The sequence below is a fragment of the Theileria annulata genome, chromosome 1 (assembly GCF_000003225.4).
Source record: "Theileria annulata chromosome 1, complete sequence, *** SEQUENCING IN PROGRESS ***".
Taxonomy (NCBI): Eukaryota; Apicomplexa; class Aconoidasida; order Piroplasmida; family Theileriidae; genus Theileria; species Theileria annulata.
Genome location: NC_011129.2, coordinates 1,082,038 through 1,105,470, shown reverse-complemented (window position 1 = coordinate 1,105,470; position 23,433 = coordinate 1,082,038). Strand labels below are relative to the sequence as shown.

The following is a 23,433-nucleotide window of genomic DNA, read 5'->3' as shown; positions in this document are numbered from 1 at the left end:
TTCAAAAAAATAATAATAGCATGAAATAAAGTGTATAAATATTAGATGGGAGGTATAAGCGGAATATACATATTGGATTTGAAAGGAAGGTTAATAATTTGTAGAAATTATAAAGCAGACCTTTTGACGAACGTATGCGACGCGTTTTACGAGAATGTAATATTACAAGACTCAAGTACACTAAAACCAGTGTTTCATAGCGATGGATGTACCTTTTCCTGGATTTCCCAAAATGGGATTTACTTTATAGCGGTAGCCTCATCAAACTATAACGTTTCACTGTCAATCTCGTTTTTGTACAGGTTTGTAGGAGTTTTAACCAGTTACTTTAAACACCTGAGCGAAGAAAGTATCAGAGATAACTTTGCAATTGTGTATGAATTACTGGATGAGATGGTGGATAACGGATTCCCCCAAGTGACAGAAGTAAGCGTTTTGAGAGAGTTTATTAAGAATCAATACCACCAATTAACACTTGACAAGGTGCGGCCGCCAACAACGATGACAAACTCAGTTTCATGGCGAAGAGAAGGAATCAAACATAAAAAGAACGAGCTGTTCCTCGACGTCATAGAGAGCCTAGACCTGATTTTGTCGGCAAGCGGAACCGTTTTAAGGTCTGAAATTAAAGGCTGCCTAAAGATGAAATCATACCTCTCAAATATGCCAGAAGTTTTTTTATGCCTTAATGATAAACTTTTATTCTCAACAGATTCCGGCACAATCGGCTTAGATGCTAATGGGAATTCTGTTAAAAGCTTTGTTGAACTGGAAGATGTCAAATTCCATCAGTGTGTTGAACTAACGAAGTTCAATACAGATCGCACAATTACATTTATACCACCAGACGGTGAATTCGAACTCATGACATATCGACTACGCTGTAGAGTTAAACCGCTTTTCTCACTCTATGTAACTTATAATAGTAAATCCAGCACCAGGATAGAGTTCTACGTGAAGGCAACTTCACAATTCAAGTCAAAATCAATGGCAACTAACGTTGAATTTCTTATCCCAGTACCATCAGATGTTAATTGCCCCGAATTTAATCCAACGCAGGGAAGTGTCAAGTATTTGCCAGACCAGGACGCAATAACTTGGTACGTTAAACAGTTTCAAGGAGATAAAGTTTACACAATGTTTGCATCATTTGGACTTCCCTCAGTCTCAGACGAGTCCAGAAACACATTCTCTAAGAACCCAGTCAAAATTAAGTTTGAAATTCCATATTACACAGTCTCGGGAATCAACGTTAAACACCTCAGAATCACTGATAAAACAGGATACAAAGCTCTTCCGTGGGTTAGATACATCACCAAAAACGGTGACTATCAACTAAGAATGACATAATCTCATATTCCAAATATTATATAATATAGTTATTGGTAGTTTAGAAATAGGTAGTGTAGAAATTGGTTGACCCAACTGATTAGTGGATATATTTTAAGAAGATTGATAATTTCAAATGTGTTTTGTATTATATGTCAGAAGCTGAATTATTGATTCTATACTTAGTACTTGTATATTTAATAGTAGTTACAGGGGTAGCGCTTTTGATAATTACAATGTGACCCAACTATCGCAAAATTTCCATGATTTCCAGGAGATTTTTTAGCTTCCTCAGTAAATGTAATGGCAATAATTTAAATCTCGATGTTTTCTCAAAAAACGGATCTCAGCTGTCACAAACTATACGCATCGCATCCCAAGTACTATTTATCCAATTCATGTTGATTTAGAACAAATATGAAGACTCAAAATTTTGGAATTTGGCTAAAACAAGGTTCCAGTACCTTTATAAAGGTTTAAATGCGAGAAACTTGGCCTTCATCGCAAATGGATTCGCAAGAGCAAAAATTGCCGACAATTCCATCTGGAATAGCATAATTTCAAGGTCACACGAAATATTAAACGTTTGTTTACAACAATCTAACACACAATTTTTAGGATTTAGATATTCAGGACTTGGCTTTATTGTTAAATGCCATGTGTAAAATAGAATGTATAGATAAGGCCAATTTAACCCACTTAATAGTTAAAATTAAGGTATAATGTAATAAATGACACGTTTACATGTAATTTATTAGAGTTTAAGGAGTTACCACTGGCGTTATTCATGTATGATTATGCACTCCTTGGGAAAGTTAGTACATAAAATTTACAATTCTTAGGCTCAAGGAATATGATTCAGAACTTTTTAAACTATTACTCCAGTCAATCCAGCCAAATCTAAACCAGTTGTCCCTCGTTTCAATATCAAACCTAGTCAACAGGTATTACTTAACCAATTGTACCATTAACTGAGTTCACATCTGGTTAGCTTTTATAACCTAAAGTACTATGATAAAGCCATGATGAAACAGTTGATTGATGTGATAAGGGATAAAATGAATGACGATAAAAGTGTGAAGACAGTAGCCTCAATTTACCAGAGCTACGCACACTCTGGTGTGTACAATAAAGAGTTATATTCCAGCTTCTTCAACTACTTCGTGAGACTCATTTATTCTTATTCTTTTTTAGATCAGTAATGTAAAAGATTTAAAGATTCTCGAAATGATCATCATTGCAAACGCAATGAAAGTTTCCAAATTCCACGTAATCCAATTTTAATTAATGTAATACCTAATGATATTATAGTCTGAAGAACTTATTGAGAAGATGAGCAAGAAGATTATAAATAGTCCAAGAAAGTATAATTTGGACGATTTATCCTCTTATTTACAATCTTTAACCCCTAAATACTCAACAAAAGGTATGAATTTTACAATTAATTCACCATAGCAAACGTTGAAAAAATTATGAAGAGTGTTGAAACAAATCGATTTACCGGCAATTTCACCACTTCAAACTCCGTCATATTTTTGCAAGTTTACAACAATGTAATTTTCCCTATATTTACTGTTATTTTGTTTAGTTCGACATTAAGAATGAGAATTTGTTAAAGACGTTATTGAAAAATTTGAAAGACAATGAGGAAAAATTGACAGAATTGGTAATTTTATGGATCTAATTTATTAATAAATAGGAACTGGTGAATGTAATTTGTTGCTGTAAAGTAATTGAAAATGATTTGGACAAATTTTTGGGACTTTTCCTCACACATGATAGTTCGTTACTAAACTTATCAAGAGTTTTATACCACACAACTAAATCAAAGATAAAGTTAGGCACTTTTGAGGATGAAATTATGGGTAAATTTGTGTAGTAATGGAAGATTTTAGGGAAATTGTCAAAAAGTAATATTAAAAATTGTGATTCAACTGTGACTATTTCAAATCTGCTCTTTTCACTAAAAAGCGTAAAGGATTCTGAATACAAAAATGAGTTGATAAATCAATGCATAGAATATGTAAAAGTGAATTATAGCAAGGTAAGGTAAACTGAAATTAAATAAAATTCATTAGTTTACAAATCAGCTTTTAACCTCATCACTCGACTCTATCAATGAACTTGAAAGAACAGAGGAGATTTTGGATAAGTTTACCCGGAACAGTAAGAACACATAATGATTTAAATATTTAGTTGGGAAATTTAAGGGATATACCAGTTATGGAGATAACTTAAAATTGTTGAAAATGTTAAATTCAGTAAATTATTTCCAATTATCTGGAAGTTTAGAGAGTGTTTTGGAGTCGTACCAAGTTATATTAAATAATATTAAGAGCTGTGAAAACGGAAGTACGGCTGAGAATCCAGAATTTAGAGAGGTTAGTTAAAATTACAGCTGAATGAATTTTAGAAAACATTGGAGGAATCCAGTGTTATTGTCCAAATGTTACTGAGTAAATTAAAAGTTGAGAAATTGGGCACACATGGTGAAATCGACCAATTCAAACCAGCAAATTTATAAATAATGTTTCAAAAAATATATATAGAGATTTAGTAATTCTTGTAATTTTACTATTTGCATAATTTGTTATATATGTGTATAATATGTTATCCCCATAGATTATAGGATTCCATTATTTAAACGATTTAAATGAACCTGTCTGATCGCTGTAATAATGATCTTTTGTACCTCACCAGGACAGGTTGTTAGCCACACCCTCTCGGTGTGTGTTCTTCTTTCCATTATTTCTACTTCCTGTAACATTAGTAGGATCGATAAACCTTCTAAACATTACAATAGAGCATCCCTCAAATGTACATATCTACACTATATACTAGACTATTTATCTAATATAGTTAAGTTTTTAACATATTTGTTTAGTGTGTGGGTTGGAATCCTTGGGATTCATAACAAATTCACCTCAAATAAACCACGAATTTCTACCTCAAAAGTACAATGAAACTAAAAGTGTTGAAGACTATGTCAAAGATGAAGAGTGTTCAAAGCTCGTTCATTACAAAGAACTTCCTGTGTTCGCGGAAAGGCCCGGCACACATGTGTCGAGAACTACAAAGCCTGCCCGGAGTTCTTTGCTCAGCGGTGAATTCTTTACCGCCCGTGTAAAGTCATTAAGAGATGCTGTTTCCAAGCTCTCAAAGGAGGATTTAATGAAAGGCGCGACTAGTCTTTCTTTTCTTTCCCTTTATTACCTTGGGAAAACACTTTACTATGAATCAAACAAGAAATTGTTATCTTATTTGAATAATATGGTTGCGTTATCGGTCCTGAATATGTTATCAGCGGTGCCATTTTTTGCTCTAAAGTGGGTGTTAGGTTTGCAATCACCGCCTGTGTTTTACCCCCTGCAATATACCCCTGAGAAGATTAATTTCAAAGTTGACGGCGTTTTGGGCTCTGTCAAGAAGACACTCAAAAACGGAGTTAACAGGGTGAAATCGTACGTTATGGCATATAAAACCGTCATGTTACAGACGACCTTTTTGCTTGCCCCAAAGATTCTTACAGATTCAGCTTCCTTATTCACCTTCCGAAACACATTTTTTTTAAATTTCTTGCAGACAATGGAACCCGTTCTTACCTCACTTATTTATTACTTTTTTGACGACCTTAAGCTGGACACGAAGACCTATTTAAGCTTACTTCCACTTGTTACTGGAGCTGCCTACGCCACTTATTCCGGAGTTAGGTCCTCTTTTGGTGTGATAGCTTATTTTCTGCTCACAAACTTGGGGGTTTACTTTACAACTGACGAGATGAAGGAGTTCTTATCCCAAAATATGGACAAAGTTGGGAAGAACTTAACCAAGAGCAATTTAAACTCCACCGTCACCATATCTTTGTACTTACTACTATCATTTGTCTTAGTGTCCGAGGGCTGTGGCTTTAGTTACGCGTGCGATAATTTGCTCAAAAGAATAAAGGGTGGAGACTATGAAATTATAAAGTATATATTCCTTTCTGGGTTGTCTAACTACATGATGAATACGGCCAGATTCGGCCTCTTCTCTGAACTCTCGCCCATTACCAAATCAGTTGCAACTACCATGTTGAATCTATTTAACTCTCTTGTGGTCTCAGTTGTAAGTGAAGGTAAACTATCTAAAAACGAACTCTATGGCACAGCCCTAGCAATCGCAGGAACTTTTTTATACCTACTCACCAAATAAATTTTAATTCCCCCCAACTAATGTACTTTTATCCTAACTCCGATTCATAGCATTTAAATATTTATATTACAGAAATATTACTTAAAATCACTTTATCTTTCAGAACAAACATTAAACTTCAACTGGAAAGGAATAACATGGGAATACCTAACTACCTATATACCAACATAATGATCACCAAATATTACCAAACACATGCCACATTCAGTCAATGGACCAATGTTCAGGATCATGATTTTTATACTCATTAATGTAACCTTCTGAGTAGAATGCTAGGAATATCATGAATAGGGCACCAATGTATTGTGGTATCAATATGAAGTCACCTCCATCATTGCCTATTACACCTGAAAACCCTACAGCCAGTAGAATTTCATGACACATATAAAATGTAATAGATAGTGCGGTTGACATTTTAGGTTGATTAACGATTGACCTGGATATGCTGGAGTCTCTATAGTGAAGGGAACATATAAAGATGGCAGCAAGTAAGATCTTAATAACCATAAGGATATTAAGACTAAGATAGAACACACCAGCAGTGTATGTTGACCATGGCTGAGCTTTACCTCTGTCGAAGTGTGTAGGCGAGTAATCTGATGCGTGTTTCCTCAAGATAGCTATTATTACTGGCGGAAAGAATGTAGCTATGAGAAGTACCATTTCAATCTTATCAATTAAATAGAATGGAACAATCATACCAGGTGCTATTCCAGGATATATAGCATAAACTAGACCCATGCCTACGATTACCATCAAAAATGGTGATATCAGATGTTCAGAAAATTTTCCATCGAATCCATTTGCATGTATGTGTTTCATATCCTTGACTTCAGTAGAATCATCAACTTCACACAGGTACCCTACTGTCCAGATCACAGCTGCTGCAAATGATATTATGATTGCTACCCCAATATCAATCATGACAATTAGGTAGTCACTATTCCACTTCCTCCTATTACCAAACATGAGAGTACTAAGATAGTGCATGAATGAGGTCACAATTGGAAATGAATTTTCACCAGCAATATAGACAGGTATATAATAGAAGTCAACAGAATAAACCAGGGTCATATTAATACCAAAAACAACACCAGATATTGCAATAGTCCAATAAAAGGTTGTTAGACGACCTTGGTCACCACCTATAACGTATACAATCAATAAAATAACATAGGTGATGAAATTTAACCACTGACAAATAATGGAAGACCAAATGATACAATAGAATTTCCACCACTTCTTGTTGTCTTCGTTGGCGCTGCCGATAGCTCCTTTAACCCCTAGGTCCATTATATTTCCTAGGAGCATACTTGGTAGACACCAAAGCTCCAAAGCACTTGCCATTCTTCTAACAAATACACTGAATAGGTTTTCTGGCAACCTGAATCTAATGAGTGCATATGGAGCTGAGCTGTATGATAGTCTAATATTAAGCATCATAGCCAAACCAGCAAATACATAGGCTGCGATAAGTAATGGACAGCTAAACTTACCACCATAATTCTCTTTGGCCTCAGTACAGTTATGTTGTGCCATTTATTGCGATAAGAATTGTTAGTAGTTGTTGATTGGTAATCCCTTGGTTGGTGGATGAGTAGTGAGTAGATAGTATCCTAGTAAAAGTGTGACCTTGATTACCTTACTACTGAGTCGGTAATAACCTTTAATTACTATATTACAGAAATATTACTTAAAATCACAGTATCCATCAGAACAAACATTAAACTTTATCATAATAAAAAAATCAGGGTTCAATTGGTAGTATCCATATAAATACCACATTCGTTCCGTGGGTCAGTGTGCAGGATCATGACTTTTATATTCTATAATGTATCCTTCTGAATAAAAGGCCAGGAAGATCATTAGGAGTGCACCCACATACTGGGCTGGAAGTACAATGTATGTAGCTCCATTATTACCTATAACACCTGAGAATCCCAATGCTAACAAAAATTCATGACACATATAAAATACTATTGTTAGGAATGTGGACATTTTAGGTTGATTAACAATAGATCTAGATATATGAGAATCTCTATAATGCAGACAGTAAATAAAGATAACAAGAAGTGTCATCTTAATAATCATAAGAATGTCAAAACCATGATAAAAGGTAGTATTATAATCACCGAACGCATTGTATGATTTCCATCCGCCAAACCTAGTACCATTGTGTTGGGTTTTAGGAGACCAGCCAGCCTTGTGTTTTTGTAGGATGGCAATAATTACAGGTGGGAATGTAGTCAGGACTAAAAGTACAGTTTCAATCTTATCAACCAGAAAGAATGGCACAATCATACCGGGTGCGATACCAGGATATATACAGTATACAAATCCCATACCAATAATAACCATCAGTGCTGGAGAGACAACTGTTGGGTCTGGAAGATCATTAGAATCATACTTATCTGAAGGCATGATATGCCAGTGCTTAGTAAAATCGTGTTCTTTATCGAGACCATCGGCATGTTTAACCTTTTCAGGATTACGAGGATCGGCAGCACCAATGGTAAAAAAACTAGGAATTGTATCAGAAGCCTTCTTGATTATGGTGTAGGCAGCACTAGTGATTGTGATTTTACTACTAGCATTAGTGATTTTGACATACTTAGGAGGACCGTTTTCATCATTTAGTGTAAGGGTTCCATCGACACCAGTACGATTGGGACCTCCATTAAAGTTGAGACCACTGTTGCCAATAGTCACATTATTGGAGGTGACCACAATAGTACCTGTAAGTTTTACAGTGCCACTAGCATCACGAGGTTCGGTGATTTGACCATTGGCTTCAATGGATAGCTTAGTACCCTTATTTAGTGTAGTACCTCTTTGGAGTTCACTACCATCAGAATTCCTGATACTACCATCGTTGATGGTGATTTGAAGATTACTAGTAACATTGAGATTTGATAAATCTGTATTATTACCTTCATCACGGCTGACAGTGATACTAGCACTAGATTTAAAACCACCAGTACCACTTAGAGTAACAGCATTTTGAGTGAGAGACTTAATAGCTTTTAGAGCCTCGTCTTTCAAAGTGATAGTACTATTTTCCTTGATTGTGACAGTGTTGCTAGTACCCTCTGTTGTTATGGATCCACCTAGACCATTACTGCTAGGATCTGAAGAGTCTGGACCCAGGGTGAGTGAGGTGCCAAGTTTCTTACCACCTTCTGAGGTTACAGTTAGATTACCTTTAATAGTAATATCTGAACCATTAATATTAGGGGTAGAGATTCTACCAGTGGCATTAATTACTAGCTGAGTACCCTTATTGAGTGGTTCATTAATGCCTCTGGCGAATTCACCATCAGACTTCTTGATAGATCCACTTCCGGAGAGTGTGATAGTCACATCACCAGTATGACTGTTGAGTTCTGTAAAATTATCACTACCTACAGTGATTATTATAGTACCACTAGACTGAAATCCAGTACCACCATTGAGATTTACACTAAAGGTAAGATCAGTATTACGAGTAGTACCGTAAGCATCAGCAGTACCAAATTGACCTGGACGAACACCGAATCTCAATATCTTATTTGGACTTTTATGATCCATAATGTAGTATGCTGAGGTCCACAGAGTAGCTGTAGTGAATGAGATTACAATCGCAACACAAATATCAATAGTTACTATCATGAAGTCGCTATTATATCTTCGTCTATTACCAAATATGAGTGTAGCAAAGTAGTGTATGATTGATGTTAACATTGGAAATGCATTTTCACCAGCAATATAGACAGGGGTGTATCTCCAATCAGCAGCATACACCAGGACCATATTAATACCAAAAATGAATCCAGAAACTGCAATTACAAAGTAATAACCAGTAACGTTACCAGTGTCACCACCAGTTACATAAACTATCAATAATATTAAATATGTTATGAAGTCAGACCACATAGTCACCATGGAAGGAAATATAATCCACATGAACTTCCAACGTTTCATTTGGATGAGGGTTCCAAGCTTGGTCTTATTATCACCTTGGTCTTGTTGTTGTTGTTTGGAGTGGTCCAACTTAAATTCTGATTTCTTATCGGCAGTAACTTTCTGAGCGATCTCCATTATGTTTCCCAGGAGCATACTTGGTAGACACCAAAATTCCAGTGCACTAGCCATTCTTCTAACAAATACACTGAATAGATTCTCAGGCAACCTGAATCTAATGAGTGCATATGGAGCAGAACTATATGCCAGACGAATATTGAGCATCATTGAAAGACCGGCAAGAATATAGGCTGTAGTTAAATATGGGCAGTCATCCAAATAGGAATCAATGGTGGTCTCACCACATGTACATACCATTAATAGGATTTATGCGATAGAGTACTAAAGTATAAGTACAAGGCTATGGTACTGAACTAGAAGTTACTGAGCTGATGTTAATGTTACCAGTGTGATGTTGTTAGTAACAACCTTGTTAATCAATATATTACAGAAATATTACTTAAAATCACAGTATCCATCAGAACAAACAATAAACTTTATCACCACGTTTATATTAATAAATACAGTTGTATACATACTCGATATAGTGGTATTAATATTATAAAGTCCATTTGTAATTATCTAACAAGTTTTCTTAAAACTTTCTTTTCAGGGTTTAAAGGCTCTTCAGTGATATCAAAGTGAGCAGCCTGGTCCAATTCTTTAAGTTCTGGAGGATAAATTTTATTCTGAACGATCCTTGCCGGAGTTTCTTCAAGGTCAGGTTTATACACATCTTCATCGTCATTTACACAGGGGGATTCCCTTAGAAGGAAAGTCTTTACTCTGTTCAAATGAACCTGTTGCCTGTTCTCAACAATTTGCGATAAAAGGTGAAAGTGACCCCTGGTCCTCTCTCCAAATTTAGGCGGGTGTGGAGGAATTAGGTTAGCTTGTGAAAGAACTGTTGCAACTGAGACATTCATATCACACCCTACGCCAAGCCAGAACTTAATTCTACTAAACCTTAGTCTTATTTCAGATAAACTCTCGTGGTTTTCTCCAATAGATGACGGAATTGGATTAATTGGTCTCCTCTGCACACTTCCTAAAACTTCCATATGCTTACCGTCTCTAGGATCCCTCTGATTAGCTGCAACTAGCATTAAAAACCTCTTCCCTAGTAAATCTATTTAAAAGATAATTTTTCATACCTCTTTTTCCCATAACCTGGAATCTTAACCTAGGAGGGCCTCTAGACTTGGAATAATATGGCAAAAACATTCTATTTATCATCTTACTTTATATTTAAAACAATTTCATCAATTAACTAAAAACACCCGATCATTTTAATAAAATAATATTATGTATAGTGTATATTAAACTATTGACTAGATTTATTAACGTATAAATCAATATTTTGCAATATTGGTCTATAGTAGTTATTTTGTATATTTTGGTCACTATTTATATAATCTGGCAATGAAGATTTAAACTTCAAATACAAATCAACACAGGATTCCACTGCGGAGTAACTGAGGGCAGAGGAAATTTCCCGAGTCAAATGATTCCTAAAGCTCATTATTACCGTTTTTTCCAACAATTCCTTTACATTTACCATTTTTTCAAACTTCATTACATTTCTCAATATATCCGAAACATCATTAGGATTATCTTCAATGGAATAACCTGTTAATTTGTTATACAAAACATTATAAACCAAATCAGATGGGTTTGAAAGTAAACTTAACCAATTATTTAAAATTTGGAACAATTGATCGATTTTTTCACCCTCGTTTAAGCTTAAAATTTTAAATTCTTCTTCAAATTTGCCCGTAAATTTCCTTGTAATCACTTCAATTTCATCATCTTCTAGGAATTCTAAGAAAGGAAATGTTACCAAGTGACTGGTCTTGAGGTTTGTGTCGATTTCCTTGCAAAACTTCGAAATTAAAAACTTGTTTACCGCTTCTAAATCAATCTTCACACCTTTAATCATGTTGTAAATTCCAATACACTTTTCAATATTTTCCAAATTAAGGTTAGATTTGTAATATGTTATCAAATTGTTAATCAAGTAATAATTAACACAATCGAGCACAGTGTTATAAACTGCGGGGTTACTTAAAACATTTTCATTTCTCAGTAAATTACTTACAAAGTCCAAATTTGAATCATTTTTCACTTTAAATTTCTTTTTAAATATTATTTTTATCACCTTCTTCAACAAGTTAATATTATCAATTAAAATTTCAATTATTTTATTTATTAGCTGTTCTTCTCTAAGGTCATCATCCGTTGTTTTTTCATCAGTTGAGGTTAAACTCGATAATAAGAGTTTAAAATTATCAATTACCAGCGATTTATTATCATTTATATTATTTATTACCGATTGCTTGTTATTTATATTGTTATTTATAAGTTTGATATCTAGTTGTATCTCTAGATTATTTTCCGATAGTTTCTTTATCTCTAAAATTATTTCCTGCCTTTTATGATTTAGTCTTCTATAGTTATCTTGTGCCAAATTCTGTCTTTGAGGTGATTTCGGGTAATCTTGACTAACTTTACGATCTTCTGGAATATTTGAGCTAGTTCCTAAGGTTCCTCCCTTATATCCCATTTTTTTAATCATATTTAAGCCTTTCCCATATAATTTTGACAAGCTAGCGTCGTTTAATTGGACGTTTGGCTTTGGTTTAGTTTCTTCCACCGGTTCTTCATTAGTTTCTGCGTTTAGGTTTAGTAAACCACCAGATACAAAGCTTACATCTTCATCTTTTATCCTTGATTTTTTCTTGCTTCCTTTTCTATTGGCAGTCCGATTTCTGTACTTGTTTTTGTTAGTGTATTCGTCATCGGAATCTGTATCAAGTTGATTACTATTTAAAATAATATCAAAATCATCTAAATCCTCTGAATCTGACATCTGTAAAAAATGCGATAATAAAAAATTAACAAAGTTCAATGTCACATTTTATGATGGCATTCCCACACATCACCAGTTGTTTTGACTTATATATTTAAAATTGTTCCAGTTTTGTTATAAAAATGTACAATACCTTTTATTTACTATTTTCCTTTGTCCTTCTATCAAATTTCACCATTTTTGCCCAGGTATTTACTCTCAACCTTCCACCTAATTACTTATTAATCTTTATTTTTAGAGTAACTACAACATTAATGTAATTTTCAATGGTGTTATGTACAATAAAGATGTCAAAAACAACGATCTATTATCTGCTATTGATTCCATAGTTAGGGAGCAAAATTTTGAGTACAAATCAATAGTTAACCACCTAAATTATTACTCCATTTACTACCAAAATAAACTCATTAACAACCTAACTAACCTTAAAATCAACAGCAATAACAATTATTTATACGTCTACTACACTCAACAAGTAAGATTTTACATTTGTTATGAATATAATTGGCTACACATTTCTTGCCTATGGTCGATACGCTTGACCAGATATCACCTTTTAATAACCATTATTTATTTTTTCAGGGCTTAAATGAGATTTATCTTAGCAATAATATAAACAATCTACTGAGCCTAGTCAAAAAATTCATAAATAACAGTGAAATGTACACTATAATTGAACAAGTTTTCAAATCGGATTTCATTATTTCACTCCTACAGGTACACTAAGTATCAACATAACTCATTTTCAGACCATCTTGTTCAGTAACGGGAATAAAAATAACTCTCAAAACAGTTTATTGCTAAAATTACTTTTAAATAAGTTTGATAATGCCAGTACTCCCAATAACAAGGATAAGGGCAAGGAATCTAAAGATCGAGAAAATAAAATCAGCAACGTCCTTGTTAGTCTCAACTAAACTATAATATACAACTGGAAATAATTTATTTTAGAATTTGATTAAAAAGTTATATTAAAATCGATTCCCAAGTTCCCATATGGAAGTCCCTTGACAAATCCGTTGTTGTTGAAGAGATATGACCGATTATCGGGAATGCAGCACAGTTCGACATTGTTCATGTTACTAGAGTAATAAATATCATCTTTAACTTACTTGATGTATGAGGTAGTTAGAGTTAAGTTGGTGTGCGGTATGCGATAAGTGAAGACGTAATTTAGCCTGCTGCCGCCGGCTTTATTGCTAATTAACTTATTGTATTGTTCGATTTTGTTTTGCTGGTTTGAAATTACCTTCATTAAATTTTTATTTGCACCAGACTTCCCAGCGTTATCAGCAGAGTCCGATTTAGCGTGTTTTTGAATATTTGTTAGTATAAATTTTAACTCGTTTACCAAAGTGTTTTTACTCAGGCTTAAGTTCTCATTTTCAGAGCTAACCTTAAGCTTAATGTTATAAAAGCTCAAGAGGGAGTTAATGTTATTAAACTTGAGGACGTTGGGTATTAGTGAGTTCAGATTCTTGCTGTAGGTTCCAACCACCAGTGGCACAGACTTAGTGTTCTTGTCCTCAAAGAAGTAATTTATGTAGTACATCTTCAGGTTATTTACATTCAAACTCACTACGCTGTAAATCTTATTGTACAGAATATTGTACAGCTCGACGAACACCCTCAATCTCTCCTCCTCAAACGATTGTTTTTTGCTCTTACTCAAAGCGTCTTCTGTTAACTGTAAGTATAACAGCAAAGTACTCACTACAGAGTTTTCGTATATTTTACACAATTTAGCCATATTCTCGTTCATATCAACTTCAGCGCTCATTTGACTATTGCGATCTTGTTGTTCATCATTAACTTCTTTATCACTATCAGATTTGTTAGTCGATTCAAGTTTATTATCACTATCAGTTGTGTTAGTGGAGTCAGTTTTACCATTGTTACCGGTGCTATTGCTATTGAATAGGAAATTAATGTTTTTGAACTTATTGTTGACATAATTTAGTAAAGTTAAGGAGTAATGATTTGCTAGCTGATTTTTAACATTTTCAAAATACTTTAAATCAGAGGCACTCAACCCTTCAGTATTAACCCGCTCTTTTAGCAAATTCTTAAAGTACACACCACTTTCATCCAATAAACGCTCGTTACTCGAGTATTTATTATTGGCCATGGAATACCTGAAACTCTTATTTGTGAACCTTACACAGTTGCAATTAGTCAGTAGGATGAAATAATAAATTAGGATCTTCCTAAGTTCACCCATCTTTTGATACCTTAAATTATGCCCTCAGAATCGACACCAGTCCTTCCAAAGATCTAAGCGAAAACTCTGAATCTTCTCATCCACTGTGTAATCATCTAATCTTTATGTCATAGCTAATGGTCTTCTATGACATTGTGTTAAAGTGTGTAAACAAATATTTTTTTTAAACAGAATGAAAGCTTTTAAACTGTAAAATTTGGTGATTAAATAGTAAAAATTCTTCTAGATAGGGCTCCACATAACCGAGCAACAAATAATGTAATTTTTATGTTTTAAATTATTATCGTAATTTTTAACTTTGTATTTGTTTTTTAATGATTGTTTACATTTAGCCAAATTCATGTGATTTTATACTGCTCATAGTAATAAATCTATACCCCTTTTGAGCATTATCGCTTTCTCATTTTCAAAAAATGATCATACCTAATTTTACTTTTTCGATGAACATTTAGCCCAGCTTTAAAAATTGTAATATATCGTGATGGAACCTTCCACGGGTGAAGATATCAATGGAAGAGTTGGCGACAATGTCACCAACGCAAGAAATGAAGGCCATGGAACAAGTTCTAGTGATGAGAATGAACAAACTAAAGCTTCAAATGAAAATAATGGTTTAAACACCCCTGAAACCAATGGCACAGTTGTAATAAATGTAGAAAATGAAGTACCAGGGAGGCCTACGGAAATTGAACCGAAACGAAGCGGAACAATTGAACCTGAAAGACAAATATCAACCAGTAAAATACTATCAACACCAAGTTACCCAGCATTTGCCGATATTATAGAGATGGAAACAGTACAAAGGTTGAGTAAATCACACATTTACCCAGGAGACTTGATCGAGTTGGTGAAATCGAGAGATTTGAGCAAGTTTTACGAGGCACAACAAGCAGTAGAACAGGTCCAACCAACGACAGGAAAGTCAGAAATGGCACACCTTCCACTTCCAGCTATCATGAACAAGTTTGGACTAGAGGATACAGAGCAAGGATTATCAGACTCCCAAGTGGTTCTAAATAGACAACTCTACGGAAGTAACATACTGGATCTGGGTAAGAAGGACCCAATTTGGAAGATTTTTCTTTCACAGTTTAAGAGCTTTGTGATAGTTCTGCTGTTCATAGCGGCGATAGCGTCATTAGCACTAAAAAACTACGTTGAAGGAGCATTCATCATTTTCATTGTGACACTAAACTCAATTATGGCAACGTACATGGAAAGGTCAGCAGCTAACGTTTTGGAAAAATTGGCCCAGCTTTCAAGTCCAACAGCAAGAGTGATAAGGAACAACGCTGAAGTTCTGATTGACACCACAGAGGTGGTTCCAGGCGACGTCCTGCTTCTACAAACGGGAGACACGATTGTCGCAGATATGCGTCTGTTTGAGGTAATGGAGGTGAGAATCAACGAGTCACTACTAACAGGTGAGTCGGTTGATGTAAAGAAGACTATTGTCGCTGAGGACCTGGACAGCCCATTTAGTACTAACCTCTGCTTTGCAAGCACCAGCGTTGTTTCAGGGTTTGGAAAAGGAATTGTAATTAATACAGGAATGAATACACAAGTAGGAAAAATAGCCAAACAACTAAAGAAAGCATCTGAAACCAGTAAAGTTACACCACTACAAAGAGCACTTAATAGGTTAGGAGGAACGATAGGAATAATTTCAACAGTTGTCCTGATTTCAATTGTGATTGTTGCAATATTGACAGGATTTGATGATCCTACGAGGCCAAACACTAATAGAACACTGTCGATTGTTCTTTTGGCAGTTGGATTTGCAGCATCATCTATTCCAGAAGGCCTGCCGATGGTTGTTACAATTTCACTGAGTTTAGGCGCCAAGGATATGGCAAGAGAAAACGCAAACGTGCTAAAGCTACCAGCAGTTGAGACGCTGGGATGCTGTTCAGTAGTATGCAGCGATAAAACGGGAACACTGACGGAAGGCAAGATGGTAACCACCGACATTGTAATCTTCTTCAACGTCAGGAGCGTAACCTCAGACAACTTGCTCAAAAACATCATAAAAAACACAAACTTCAGTCTCTTTGGAGCAACCACAGCAAACGTCATCGCAGAACGCTTCTCATTCTACCCGACCTTTGGCTTCAATCCAGTTGGAGGAGTTTTCAACCCCTGTGACCTTACGGATTCATATAAACGTAAATTAATCACATTGTATAAGAAGGAAGCTGACTTCTTCACAATACCTAATAATTTACTCTCACACTATGTATCCCAAAATAAAGTTGATCCACAGCCTATGAGTAAAGAGTTCACTTTTGAGGATCATGCAAAAGGATCAGGAGAAATAAGTTCACAGGAAAGTTTACCAGCTTCTGCAACCAGTTCTGCAAATGAAAGTTATTTAAAGAGTGTGATGGTAAGGTTGAATATGTGTATTGGATATTTGAACAGTTATAACACGAAGTTGGTTCTGGACAAGAATAATAAGTGGACTTGCGTGGGAAACATGACAGAGAGTCCATTGATAGTCGCAGCAAACAAGTGCGGACTAAAGCCAGAGTTATTAGAAGATTACCCTAGACTTGAAACACTAGAAGTGCCATTCAACTCAAAGAGGAAGCTGAGCATAACAGTACACAAACTCAAAGTGGAAAACAAGTTCGAGGAGTTGGAATTCCAACAAAAGGGTAAAAATTATACCCACGTGGCACTAGTTAAGGGGGCACCAGATGTTCTGAGGCCATATTGCAAGTACGTACCAAGCTTAGATAACGGAGTTTTTGTCGATTTCAAGTATAGAATAAATAGTGATGAGGAAGGTCAGGACTCAGATGACGTGGTAATGCACAGTAATGACCAGTTAAGCAATGATAGCTTGAGGGTTATTATGCTAGGGTTAGTTCCACTCACGGATGAGGATATTTCATATCTACAAAGTTTAGATGATTCAATATACAGACAACAGTATTTATTGTCGACCACAAACACTGATGACAGTTCATATAATAGCGGTAAGATCGTGTTGATTGGAGTTACAGGAAGCTTTGACCCTCCAAGGCCAGGAGTTAAGGAGTCAATTGACACTTGTAGAAGTGCAGGGATCAGAGTAATTATGATAACTGGGGACCAGAAAATAACAGCAATAGCAATAGCAAAGCAGATTAACTTAATCACGCTGGGTCCAGAAACTGAAGATGATGAGTTGGGACTTGAATGTAATAAGTTACACATTAACGGGAACCCAAACATGGATTATTTGCCAGATGAACAGATTGATTTGATAACCTCGAAGTACAGTGTGTTCTGCAGAGCTCAACCGGAGGATAAGGTAGCTATTGTAGCATCACTGAAAAGAAAGGGTGAGATTACAGCGATGACAGGCGACGGTGTTAATGACGCCGCAGCGCTCAAGACTGCAGATATTGGCGTGAGCATGGGCATAAACGGCACTGACGTGGCGAAGGGAGCAAGTGAACTAGTTCTGCTCGACGACAATTTCTGCACAATTGTAAAGGCTGTAAGGGCTGGCAGGACGATTTACAGCAACATTCAAAAGTTTGTTTCATTTTTGCTGGGAACAAATATTGGAGAAATTTTATACCTGACCACCAGTATAATTATTAACACTTTGCCGCCGGTCGAGGCGCTTCAGATTCTGTTTTTAAACTTTCTAACTGATGGGTGTCCCGCAGTAGCTTTAAGTCGAGAGCCTCCAGACTCTGACGCAATGAAAAAGCCTCCCAGGAAACCAAACACGCCAATCATGACCACCGAGTGGTGGTTGGCTGGGAACTTGCCGCACACGATCTTTGAGGCTCTGGCAGTGATTGCTTCAATTTTAATCGGTTTGTATTTGTGCACTGGCGTGATTACGCTCAGGGACTTGAATGAACGTTGCCACTACGTTAAGGTTGACGACTATACCAAGATGGTTTACTTTTGCAGCTCATACGAGTATCTGTTTACCCCAAAGTACGTTGGCTGGGTCACCAATGTGGACTATTTCGACCCAGAGGAGCGCAAGATGAAGTGTTTCCTCGGCGCCGCGAAGGGCAGGCTTGAAGATTTCCACGTTTCTCACCCTGATTTACACCCGGAGTTGAGGAGAAAGCTGGAGAATTTAGATTTGTCAAGTTTGGAAGGGATTTCTGGCTTTGTGGAAAAGGACGATAATGGCTGGATCAGGTCAAACCGCATAAAGGATGGAACGAGTTATCATGGAGTCGGAGAAATGGGCTACAATGACATTGTGAGCAGGAAATCTAAACAGGCCAGGACGATATCGTTCATCACAGCCGTTTGGGCTGAGATGTTAAGGGCTTACACTGTTAGGAGTTGGGACTACTTTTACAACGTTTTTAACAGGAATCCTTGGATGCACATTGCCTGTAGTATTTCAGCAACCGTTACTTTTGCTCTCACTGTGTTTCCTGGACTCTCCAATGTGCTTCACGTCGTCTCACTCACCTACTGGCAGTACCTTCTCGCAATTCTGCTTGCTTTCACGACTTTGATTTTGGACGAGTTCCTCTCCAAGTTCATCTACCGACGCATTAAGAAACGCAGAGCGCAAAAACTAACCACCTAATCTTGTATAATATTCATTAATCCAAATATTAACATAAATATGAACAGAATTGGGTAATGGTGCATACAGGGTATGAATATATTAAAAAGAGTTAAAATTACATAAAACTACATTGATTTTTAAAATTAAAAATCCTTCTCGTTTTTAATTTTAAAAAGGTTGATTCAGGTTAGTAGTCGGTAACTTTAACTTTTCCTCCTCTTAATCTCAAAACTAAGTGAAGTGTGCTTTCCTTTTGGATATTGTAGTCGCTCAAGGTCCTACCGTCTTCTAATTGCTTCCCAGCAAATATTAATCTTTGTTGGTCTGGAGGAATACCTTCCTTATCCTGAATCTTAGCCTTAACATTCTCTATCGTGTCGCTAGGCTCAACTTCAAGAGTTATAGTCTTTCCAGTTAAAGTTTTGACGAAAATCTGCATACCTCCTCTTAATCTCAAAACTAAGTGAAGTGTGCTTTCCTTTTGGATATTGTAGTCGCTCAAGGTCCTACCGTCTTCTAATTGCTTCCCAGCAAATATTAATCTTTGTTGGTCTGGAGGAATACCTTCCTTATCCTGAATCTTAGCCTTAACATTCTCTATCGTATCGCTAGGCTCAACTTCAAGAGTTATAGTCTTTCCAGTTAAAGTTTTGACGAAAATCTGCATATTCGCTTATCGTAGAAAAAGATTTTATTAGTGTCTCAATAACTTTACAAACGGTCCGTTAATCTTGGAGATTCGGTTAAATTGTTTATGCTTCACCAAAAGCAAGCGGGATAGAGTTGAGATTTGAAGGTGAAATAGTTTAAAATGGATGCAAAAAATTTCACACGATATATTATAAAAAGAATTTAAAATTTAATATAAAGTTCTGTGATACAATATTACAAATGTGATCTGGGCATCTATTTTGTTATGATCCAGACCTTGTAGCAATTAATTTTTTGATTTTGATATACTAAGTAAACTTAGTCTTTGGTTTCGGGAAAATTCGGCGGGAGTTTTGTACGAGTCTAGTCCAAATTAAAGTAATTCGCAGTGACTCTGGCCACTTTGGACGTCTAATGGGGCGGTCACTGCACCATACTAATGGCACCTTCGCTTGTTTTCTCCTATTTTCCCAAATTTTACTTTGTTTTTTGTATATTTCTTTAATGTGTACCCTAACCTTTCGTCTCCCTCAGATCCACACCACGCTTCGCCTCCCAAGTCTCTCTTTCTCTTTCTACCCCTTACACCCTGTCCCACCTTAGGTACCTTTTACTTCACCTTTTTTCCTTTCATTTGTATTTTCTAGATCTTATGTTTGTTTTTTCTTTTACACAGTCTTCTTTTAGAAATATGTAATATATACACATGTACTGAAAATTAAAACATTAGTTACACCTTCTCAGTGATAGATCTCCTCTTTCTTGGAGCACGCCCTTTTTAATCAGTATGTTAATTGCCCTAGGTAAAGATTAATTGAATTCAGCGAAATCTAGTGACTATTTACTTACTGTTGAATGTACACCATGTTGATGTACTGCTTTTGGAGTTCCTTGATTATGAACCTTCTTGTCGTCCTCTGGCCCTTTTTCACTATATTTAAAATCAATTCCTCGCTCAACTTAATCTTGTGCTGATCATCCAATGACATATTATCCACGTTCAGTGTGCTCTTCATTGCTTCTCCTGTTGAGACTATGAACAGCTGAATTGCCATTTGAACGTGTTTTTCTGAGGCTATTGGCGACAGTTCCATCCTTGCAAGGCTCTCAGATACTCTTACTAATGATTCTAGCTGTCTCAGCGTTATTGGTATCTTTTTCGTCGAGGACCTCTTATCTTCTCTGTATTCTTTACGTTTCTGGACGTAAAAGTTCCTCAGGCTATCTTTCGCCTCATTTGACAGTATTGGCGAGACTACTTGCTTGCTGTACTGGATAAATCTCCTCAGCTTGTTATTGCTTATTGGGCCTACCACGTTTTGCTTCTAAAACATTACTTAGTAAAGTGTTTGGAGTATTAACTAATATGGGCTTACATTCTGGTTATTATGCAGTGATAGGATGTGTTTACAGAGTAATTTATCGTGGTTTATATCCTCGTTATCTTTTAACATGAAAATTAAGTCAAATCTACACTAAATTATAAACTTTGCCGTTACCTTGACAGTATCGTTGTCTTGAAGTCATGTTGTTCATTATTATCTTGATAATTATTATAAGATCCTAAAATTAAATTTAAAATTAAAAAATTAAAATTTAAATCAATAGAAATATCTAATTTAATTTGAGTTGTGAAATTACCTAGGTTTGGATTTGCTGCTGCTATCACTGAGCATCTCGTGTTCAGGATTGTCGTGATTCCAGCCTTTGAAATTGATATCGTCTGCTGCTCCATGGCCTCATGGATGGCAACAGCATCGTCTGGCCTCATCTTGTCAAACTCGTCTATGCAAACCACACCTCCATCTGCCAGAACCATGGCTCCTCCCTCCAATGAAAACACGCCCATACTATCCCTAACAACAGCAGCTGTTAAACCCGCAGCGCTACTTCCCTTTCCTAGATTTTATTATATTAGTATATAATTAGTATAATTCTTCAGTATGTAATTATTTATTATAAATAGGTATATTGAATGATCTACGGCATGAAAGTACCCGAGGTGTAAATTGAGATTGGAGCGATGAAGTCAATGAACTTGAGAATTTGCGATTTAGCAATTGAAGGGTCTCCGAGAATCAAGATGTTAATATCACCTCGAATCTTGGCTCCATTCCCAACCTCTTTCCTTGTCCCCCCAAATAAAGCGCAAGCGCAAGCCTTCTTGACATCGTCCAGTCCGTAGATGCTAGGAGCTATTGAACTAAAAATTGTGTTAACGGTGTAAAAAATACTTGAAGATCTTTGTGTGTATGTCAGGCTGCGAAGCCAGAAGTAAAAGGTCGTTTCCCTCGTCAATGTCAAATTCATAAGTCTCGTTTACGTTCAGTTTTTGAATCCCTGAAAAATCTTATGAGTGAACAAAGTACCTAGAACATGCAAATACGAGCTGTTTATGTCAGTGTGGCTATTTGGGCTATTATTATATGACGTTAGCACACCGTGCGCATATATACGGTCACCTGGAATAACCTTGTCACACAAGTATCGAGTCACATTCAATTGCAAGTGTCTTGGCATATCACCAGTCGGCACCTAAAATATTTATGCACAATTGAAAAGTTAGTGTATGCAAATCAAGTCTAGACTCACATCTTCTGCTAGTTCTTGCATTTTCAATAGCTGAACGTCCACAAATTGACACTCGTTTACAATAATCACATATGGATTCTATAAATTGATTTTATTTATTTACATATTTTGTAAAAATTTTATTTTTATATTCTGGATAGACATTTACCTGTACTGAATGACATCCCAACTGTTGGTCCACATGTATGTTCTCTCCCATGGTCTTCATTGTTGAAGAATATCTGATAAATTTATATACTTAGAAAATTGTTACCTGCACGTTTTGGGTATTTGGGGCCTTGAGATCCACAGTGGAACCTCAATTATCATTTTATGTCCGCAGTAACGGCACTGGATTGTACACACCCTCATCTTGTGCTGTGTTCTATTCGCCTGCACTATAATCCCAGGAACTACCACAAAAGTTTCCTGCTTGTCAGACAACAATGATCTGATAGGCGTAGGGCTCGCGTAGTTGTTGAGCAGGTTAATTTGAATAAAGTTAAACTTCTCATCTTCGTAGTCCATGTTCATCTTGCACACGTCATAGCACACCTTCTCTATGGTGGAAAGGTATATCAATGGTCTTTGTGTCAAAACCTAAGATAAAATATATTTTAGATCTCATTTATTTTAGTTACCTTGGCCAACTCGTGGACGTAAAATGGAGGTAATTTTTCCGAATTTCTATTATTCGAGTTGACATCTTCATTATTAGCTTCTCTCAGCTGTTTTGTAATTGATTCCTCCTCTCTTTCTGAAGTTGTGTCCATCACATTTTGAAAATGGAACAGATCTTCCAATTTCAACTCCAACAGGTAATTATTGTTTTTTAAATTCTCCAAAAGTGTTCTTTTAAGTTTGCCTTGTTGCAGAGACGTTGAGGAATAGGCGTTTAGGAACGAACTGAAGTATGTGTAAACATTATCCAAGGAAGGTAGCTTGTTTGGCAGTTTTAGGTACTCGTCGCCGAGTCCTCTTGACACATTGGTATTATATACTCTTCCTTCCTGCAGTCCAAGCATTTTGTTTAATTTTAGAGTAAATATTAAAAATTAATTC

General features: G+C 36.0%; 13 protein-coding genes across 13 annotated transcripts, besides 37 other annotated features; 6 read left to right on the top strand and 7 right to left on the bottom strand.

Annotated features, from left to right (window-relative positions):
- Nucleotides 1–45: 45 nt before the first annotated feature.
- TA06310 (clathrin-adaptor (medium) chain, putative) lies at nucleotides 46–1,350 on the top strand (the record flags this gene model as incomplete). Its single annotated transcript, XM_948975.1, has 1 exon — nucleotides 46–1,350. The coding sequence occupies one exon, from the start codon at nucleotides 46–48 to the stop codon at nucleotides 1,348–1,350; it is 1,305 nt and encodes a 434-aa protein (XP_954068.1).
- A 242-nt stretch (nucleotides 1,351–1,592) lies between these two features.
- Nucleotides 1,593–3,719, top strand: TA06365 (uncharacterized protein; the record flags this gene model as incomplete). The annotated part of the gene is made up of 14 exons (XM_948974.1): nucleotides 1,593–1,709; nucleotides 1,740–1,913; nucleotides 1,948–2,046; nucleotides 2,096–2,143; nucleotides 2,215–2,273; nucleotides 2,321–2,492; nucleotides 2,524–2,598; nucleotides 2,641–2,755; nucleotides 2,785–2,882; nucleotides 2,918–2,995; nucleotides 3,029–3,194; nucleotides 3,225–3,373; nucleotides 3,408–3,495; nucleotides 3,526–3,719. 14 exons carry the CDS (start codon nucleotides 1,593–1,595, stop codon nucleotides 3,717–3,719), a joined length of 1,632 nt encoding a protein of 543 aa, XP_954067.1.
- Nucleotides 3,720–4,007: 288 nt separating this feature from the next.
- Nucleotides 4,008–4,091: a sequence feature (Signal peptide predicted for TA06420 by SignalP 2.0 HMM (Signal peptide probability 0.732, signal anchor probability 0.124) with cleavage site probability 0.204 between residues 28 and 29).
- On the top strand, nucleotides 4,008–4,292 carry TA06420 (uncharacterized protein; the record flags this gene model as incomplete). Its single annotated transcript, XM_948973.1, has 1 exon — nucleotides 4,008–4,292. One exon carries the CDS (start codon nucleotides 4,008–4,010, stop codon nucleotides 4,290–4,292), a length of 285 nt encoding a protein of 94 aa, XP_954066.1.
- Nucleotides 4,035–4,103: a sequence feature (2 probable transmembrane helices predicted for TA06420 by TMHMM2.0 at aa 10-32 and 53-75).
- Nucleotides 4,164–4,232: a sequence feature (2 probable transmembrane helices predicted for TA06420 by TMHMM2.0 at aa 10-32 and 53-75).
- Nucleotides 4,293–4,500: 208 nt separating the features above from the next.
- TA06475 (sugar transporter, putative) lies at nucleotides 4,501–5,520 on the top strand (the record flags this gene model as incomplete). Its single annotated transcript, XM_948972.1, has 1 exon — nucleotides 4,501–5,520. The coding sequence occupies one exon, from the start codon at nucleotides 4,501–4,503 to the stop codon at nucleotides 5,518–5,520; it is 1,020 nt and encodes a 339-aa protein (XP_954065.1).
- Nucleotides 4,603–4,671: a sequence feature (4 probable transmembrane helices predicted for TA06475 by TMHMM2.0 at aa 35-57, 129-151, 178-200 and 227-249).
- Nucleotides 4,885–4,953: a sequence feature (4 probable transmembrane helices predicted for TA06475 by TMHMM2.0 at aa 35-57, 129-151, 178-200 and 227-249).
- Nucleotides 5,032–5,100: a sequence feature (4 probable transmembrane helices predicted for TA06475 by TMHMM2.0 at aa 35-57, 129-151, 178-200 and 227-249).
- Nucleotides 5,179–5,247: a sequence feature (4 probable transmembrane helices predicted for TA06475 by TMHMM2.0 at aa 35-57, 129-151, 178-200 and 227-249).
- Nucleotides 5,413–5,418: a sequence feature (GPI-Anchor Signal predicted for TA06475 by DGPI v2.04 with cleavage site probability 0.3306 near 305).
- A 204-nt stretch (nucleotides 5,521–5,724) lies between the features above and the next one.
- Nucleotides 5,725–7,059, bottom strand: TA06580 (Tpr-related protein family member, putative; the record flags this gene model as incomplete). Its single annotated transcript, XM_948971.1, has 1 exon — nucleotides 5,725–7,059. One exon carries the CDS (start codon nucleotides 7,057–7,059, stop codon nucleotides 5,725–5,727), a length of 1,335 nt encoding a protein of 444 aa, XP_954064.1.
- Nucleotides 5,782–5,841: a sequence feature (9 probable transmembrane helices predicted for TA06580 by TMHMM2.0 at aa 20-42, 108-130, 140-162, 202-224, 256-278, 291-309, 337-359, 380-402 and 407-426).
- Nucleotides 5,854–5,922: a sequence feature (9 probable transmembrane helices predicted for TA06580 by TMHMM2.0 at aa 20-42, 108-130, 140-162, 202-224, 256-278, 291-309, 337-359, 380-402 and 407-426).
- Nucleotides 5,983–6,051: a sequence feature (9 probable transmembrane helices predicted for TA06580 by TMHMM2.0 at aa 20-42, 108-130, 140-162, 202-224, 256-278, 291-309, 337-359, 380-402 and 407-426).
- Nucleotides 6,133–6,189: a sequence feature (9 probable transmembrane helices predicted for TA06580 by TMHMM2.0 at aa 20-42, 108-130, 140-162, 202-224, 256-278, 291-309, 337-359, 380-402 and 407-426).
- Nucleotides 6,226–6,294: a sequence feature (9 probable transmembrane helices predicted for TA06580 by TMHMM2.0 at aa 20-42, 108-130, 140-162, 202-224, 256-278, 291-309, 337-359, 380-402 and 407-426).
- Nucleotides 6,388–6,456: a sequence feature (9 probable transmembrane helices predicted for TA06580 by TMHMM2.0 at aa 20-42, 108-130, 140-162, 202-224, 256-278, 291-309, 337-359, 380-402 and 407-426).
- Nucleotides 6,574–6,642: a sequence feature (9 probable transmembrane helices predicted for TA06580 by TMHMM2.0 at aa 20-42, 108-130, 140-162, 202-224, 256-278, 291-309, 337-359, 380-402 and 407-426).
- Nucleotides 6,670–6,738: a sequence feature (9 probable transmembrane helices predicted for TA06580 by TMHMM2.0 at aa 20-42, 108-130, 140-162, 202-224, 256-278, 291-309, 337-359, 380-402 and 407-426).
- Nucleotides 6,934–7,002: a sequence feature (9 probable transmembrane helices predicted for TA06580 by TMHMM2.0 at aa 20-42, 108-130, 140-162, 202-224, 256-278, 291-309, 337-359, 380-402 and 407-426).
- A 258-nt stretch (nucleotides 7,060–7,317) lies between the features above and the next one.
- TA06635 (Tpr-related protein family member, putative) lies at nucleotides 7,318–9,837 on the bottom strand (the record flags this gene model as incomplete). Its single annotated transcript, XM_948970.1, has 1 exon — nucleotides 7,318–9,837. One exon carries the CDS (start codon nucleotides 9,835–9,837, stop codon nucleotides 7,318–7,320), a length of 2,520 nt encoding a protein of 839 aa, XP_954063.1.
- Nucleotides 7,363–7,431: a sequence feature (9 probable transmembrane helices predicted for TA06635 by TMHMM2.0 at aa 20-39, 127-149, 159-181, 223-245, 656-678, 685-702, 735-757, 777-799 and 803-825).
- Nucleotides 7,441–7,509: a sequence feature (9 probable transmembrane helices predicted for TA06635 by TMHMM2.0 at aa 20-39, 127-149, 159-181, 223-245, 656-678, 685-702, 735-757, 777-799 and 803-825).
- Nucleotides 7,567–7,635: a sequence feature (9 probable transmembrane helices predicted for TA06635 by TMHMM2.0 at aa 20-39, 127-149, 159-181, 223-245, 656-678, 685-702, 735-757, 777-799 and 803-825).
- Nucleotides 7,732–7,785: a sequence feature (9 probable transmembrane helices predicted for TA06635 by TMHMM2.0 at aa 20-39, 127-149, 159-181, 223-245, 656-678, 685-702, 735-757, 777-799 and 803-825).
- Nucleotides 7,804–7,872: a sequence feature (9 probable transmembrane helices predicted for TA06635 by TMHMM2.0 at aa 20-39, 127-149, 159-181, 223-245, 656-678, 685-702, 735-757, 777-799 and 803-825).
- Nucleotides 9,103–9,171: a sequence feature (9 probable transmembrane helices predicted for TA06635 by TMHMM2.0 at aa 20-39, 127-149, 159-181, 223-245, 656-678, 685-702, 735-757, 777-799 and 803-825).
- Nucleotides 9,295–9,363: a sequence feature (9 probable transmembrane helices predicted for TA06635 by TMHMM2.0 at aa 20-39, 127-149, 159-181, 223-245, 656-678, 685-702, 735-757, 777-799 and 803-825).
- Nucleotides 9,391–9,459: a sequence feature (9 probable transmembrane helices predicted for TA06635 by TMHMM2.0 at aa 20-39, 127-149, 159-181, 223-245, 656-678, 685-702, 735-757, 777-799 and 803-825).
- Nucleotides 9,721–9,780: a sequence feature (9 probable transmembrane helices predicted for TA06635 by TMHMM2.0 at aa 20-39, 127-149, 159-181, 223-245, 656-678, 685-702, 735-757, 777-799 and 803-825).
- Nucleotides 9,838–10,097: 260 nt separating the features above from the next.
- TA06665 (30S ribosomal protein S16, putative) lies at nucleotides 10,098–10,755 on the bottom strand (the record flags this gene model as incomplete). Its single annotated transcript, XM_948969.1, has 2 exons — nucleotides 10,098–10,639; nucleotides 10,674–10,755. The coding sequence occupies 2 exons, from the start codon at nucleotides 10,753–10,755 to the stop codon at nucleotides 10,098–10,100; spliced, it is 624 nt and encodes a 207-aa protein (XP_954062.1).
- An 88-nt stretch (nucleotides 10,756–10,843) lies between these two features.
- TA06670 (uncharacterized protein) lies at nucleotides 10,844–12,388 on the bottom strand (the record flags this gene model as incomplete). Its single annotated transcript, XM_948968.1, has 1 exon — nucleotides 10,844–12,388. The coding sequence occupies one exon, from the start codon at nucleotides 12,386–12,388 to the stop codon at nucleotides 10,844–10,846; it is 1,545 nt and encodes a 514-aa protein (XP_954061.1).
- Nucleotides 12,389–12,510: 122 nt separating this feature from the next.
- Nucleotides 12,511–12,573: a sequence feature (Signal peptide predicted for TA06675 by SignalP 2.0 HMM (Signal peptide probability 0.965, signal anchor probability 0.005) with cleavage site probability 0.751 between residues 21 and 22).
- On the top strand, nucleotides 12,511–13,305 carry TA06675 (uncharacterized protein; the record flags this gene model as incomplete). The annotated part of the gene is made up of 4 exons (XM_948967.1): nucleotides 12,511–12,576; nucleotides 12,627–12,863; nucleotides 12,971–13,105; nucleotides 13,138–13,305. The coding sequence occupies 4 exons, from the start codon at nucleotides 12,511–12,513 to the stop codon at nucleotides 13,303–13,305; spliced, it is 606 nt and encodes a 201-aa protein (XP_954060.1).
- Nucleotides 12,523–12,576: a sequence feature (1 probable transmembrane helix predicted for TA06675 by TMHMM2.0 at aa 5-27).
- Nucleotides 12,627–12,641: a sequence feature (1 probable transmembrane helix predicted for TA06675 by TMHMM2.0 at aa 5-27).
- Nucleotides 13,306–13,496: 191 nt separating the features above from the next.
- Nucleotides 13,497–14,609, bottom strand: TA06680 (uncharacterized protein; the record flags this gene model as incomplete). Its single annotated transcript, XM_948966.1, has 1 exon — nucleotides 13,497–14,609. One exon carries the CDS (start codon nucleotides 14,607–14,609, stop codon nucleotides 13,497–13,499), a length of 1,113 nt encoding a protein of 370 aa, XP_954059.1.
- Nucleotides 14,550–14,609: a sequence feature (Signal peptide predicted for TA06680 by SignalP 2.0 HMM (Signal peptide probability 0.682, signal anchor probability 0.023) with cleavage site probability 0.551 between residues 20 and 21).
- A 481-nt stretch (nucleotides 14,610–15,090) lies between these two features.
- Nucleotides 15,091–19,167, top strand: TA06685 (cation ATPase, putative; the record flags this gene model as incomplete). Its single annotated transcript, XM_948965.1, has 1 exon — nucleotides 15,091–19,167. One exon carries the CDS (start codon nucleotides 15,091–15,093, stop codon nucleotides 19,165–19,167), a length of 4,077 nt encoding a protein of 1,358 aa, XP_954058.1.
- Nucleotides 15,685–15,753: a sequence feature (7 probable transmembrane helices predicted for TA06685 by TMHMM2.0 at aa 199-221, 228-245, 390-412, 425-447, 1100-1122, 1287-1309 and 1319-1341).
- Nucleotides 15,772–15,825: a sequence feature (7 probable transmembrane helices predicted for TA06685 by TMHMM2.0 at aa 199-221, 228-245, 390-412, 425-447, 1100-1122, 1287-1309 and 1319-1341).
- Nucleotides 16,258–16,326: a sequence feature (7 probable transmembrane helices predicted for TA06685 by TMHMM2.0 at aa 199-221, 228-245, 390-412, 425-447, 1100-1122, 1287-1309 and 1319-1341).
- Nucleotides 16,363–16,431: a sequence feature (7 probable transmembrane helices predicted for TA06685 by TMHMM2.0 at aa 199-221, 228-245, 390-412, 425-447, 1100-1122, 1287-1309 and 1319-1341).
- Nucleotides 18,388–18,456: a sequence feature (7 probable transmembrane helices predicted for TA06685 by TMHMM2.0 at aa 199-221, 228-245, 390-412, 425-447, 1100-1122, 1287-1309 and 1319-1341).
- Nucleotides 18,949–19,017: a sequence feature (7 probable transmembrane helices predicted for TA06685 by TMHMM2.0 at aa 199-221, 228-245, 390-412, 425-447, 1100-1122, 1287-1309 and 1319-1341).
- Nucleotides 19,045–19,113: a sequence feature (7 probable transmembrane helices predicted for TA06685 by TMHMM2.0 at aa 199-221, 228-245, 390-412, 425-447, 1100-1122, 1287-1309 and 1319-1341).
- A 169-nt stretch (nucleotides 19,168–19,336) lies between the features above and the next one.
- Nucleotides 19,337–19,816, bottom strand: TA06690 (ubiquitin, putative; the record flags this gene model as incomplete). Its single annotated transcript, XM_948964.1, has 1 exon — nucleotides 19,337–19,816. The coding sequence occupies one exon, from the start codon at nucleotides 19,814–19,816 to the stop codon at nucleotides 19,337–19,339; it is 480 nt and encodes a 159-aa protein (XP_954057.1).
- An 829-nt stretch (nucleotides 19,817–20,645) lies between these two features.
- Nucleotides 20,646–23,396, bottom strand: TA06695 (DNA replication licensing factor (MCM5); the record flags this gene model as incomplete). Its single annotated transcript, XM_948963.1, has 10 exons — nucleotides 20,646–21,125; nucleotides 21,177–21,270; nucleotides 21,300–21,699; nucleotides 21,798–22,003; nucleotides 22,035–22,140; nucleotides 22,170–22,335; nucleotides 22,393–22,470; nucleotides 22,541–22,613; nucleotides 22,646–22,971; nucleotides 23,013–23,396. 10 exons carry the CDS (start codon nucleotides 23,394–23,396, stop codon nucleotides 20,646–20,648), a joined length of 2,313 nt encoding a protein of 770 aa, XP_954056.1.
- Between the last annotated feature and the right edge of the window lie 37 nt (nucleotides 23,397–23,433).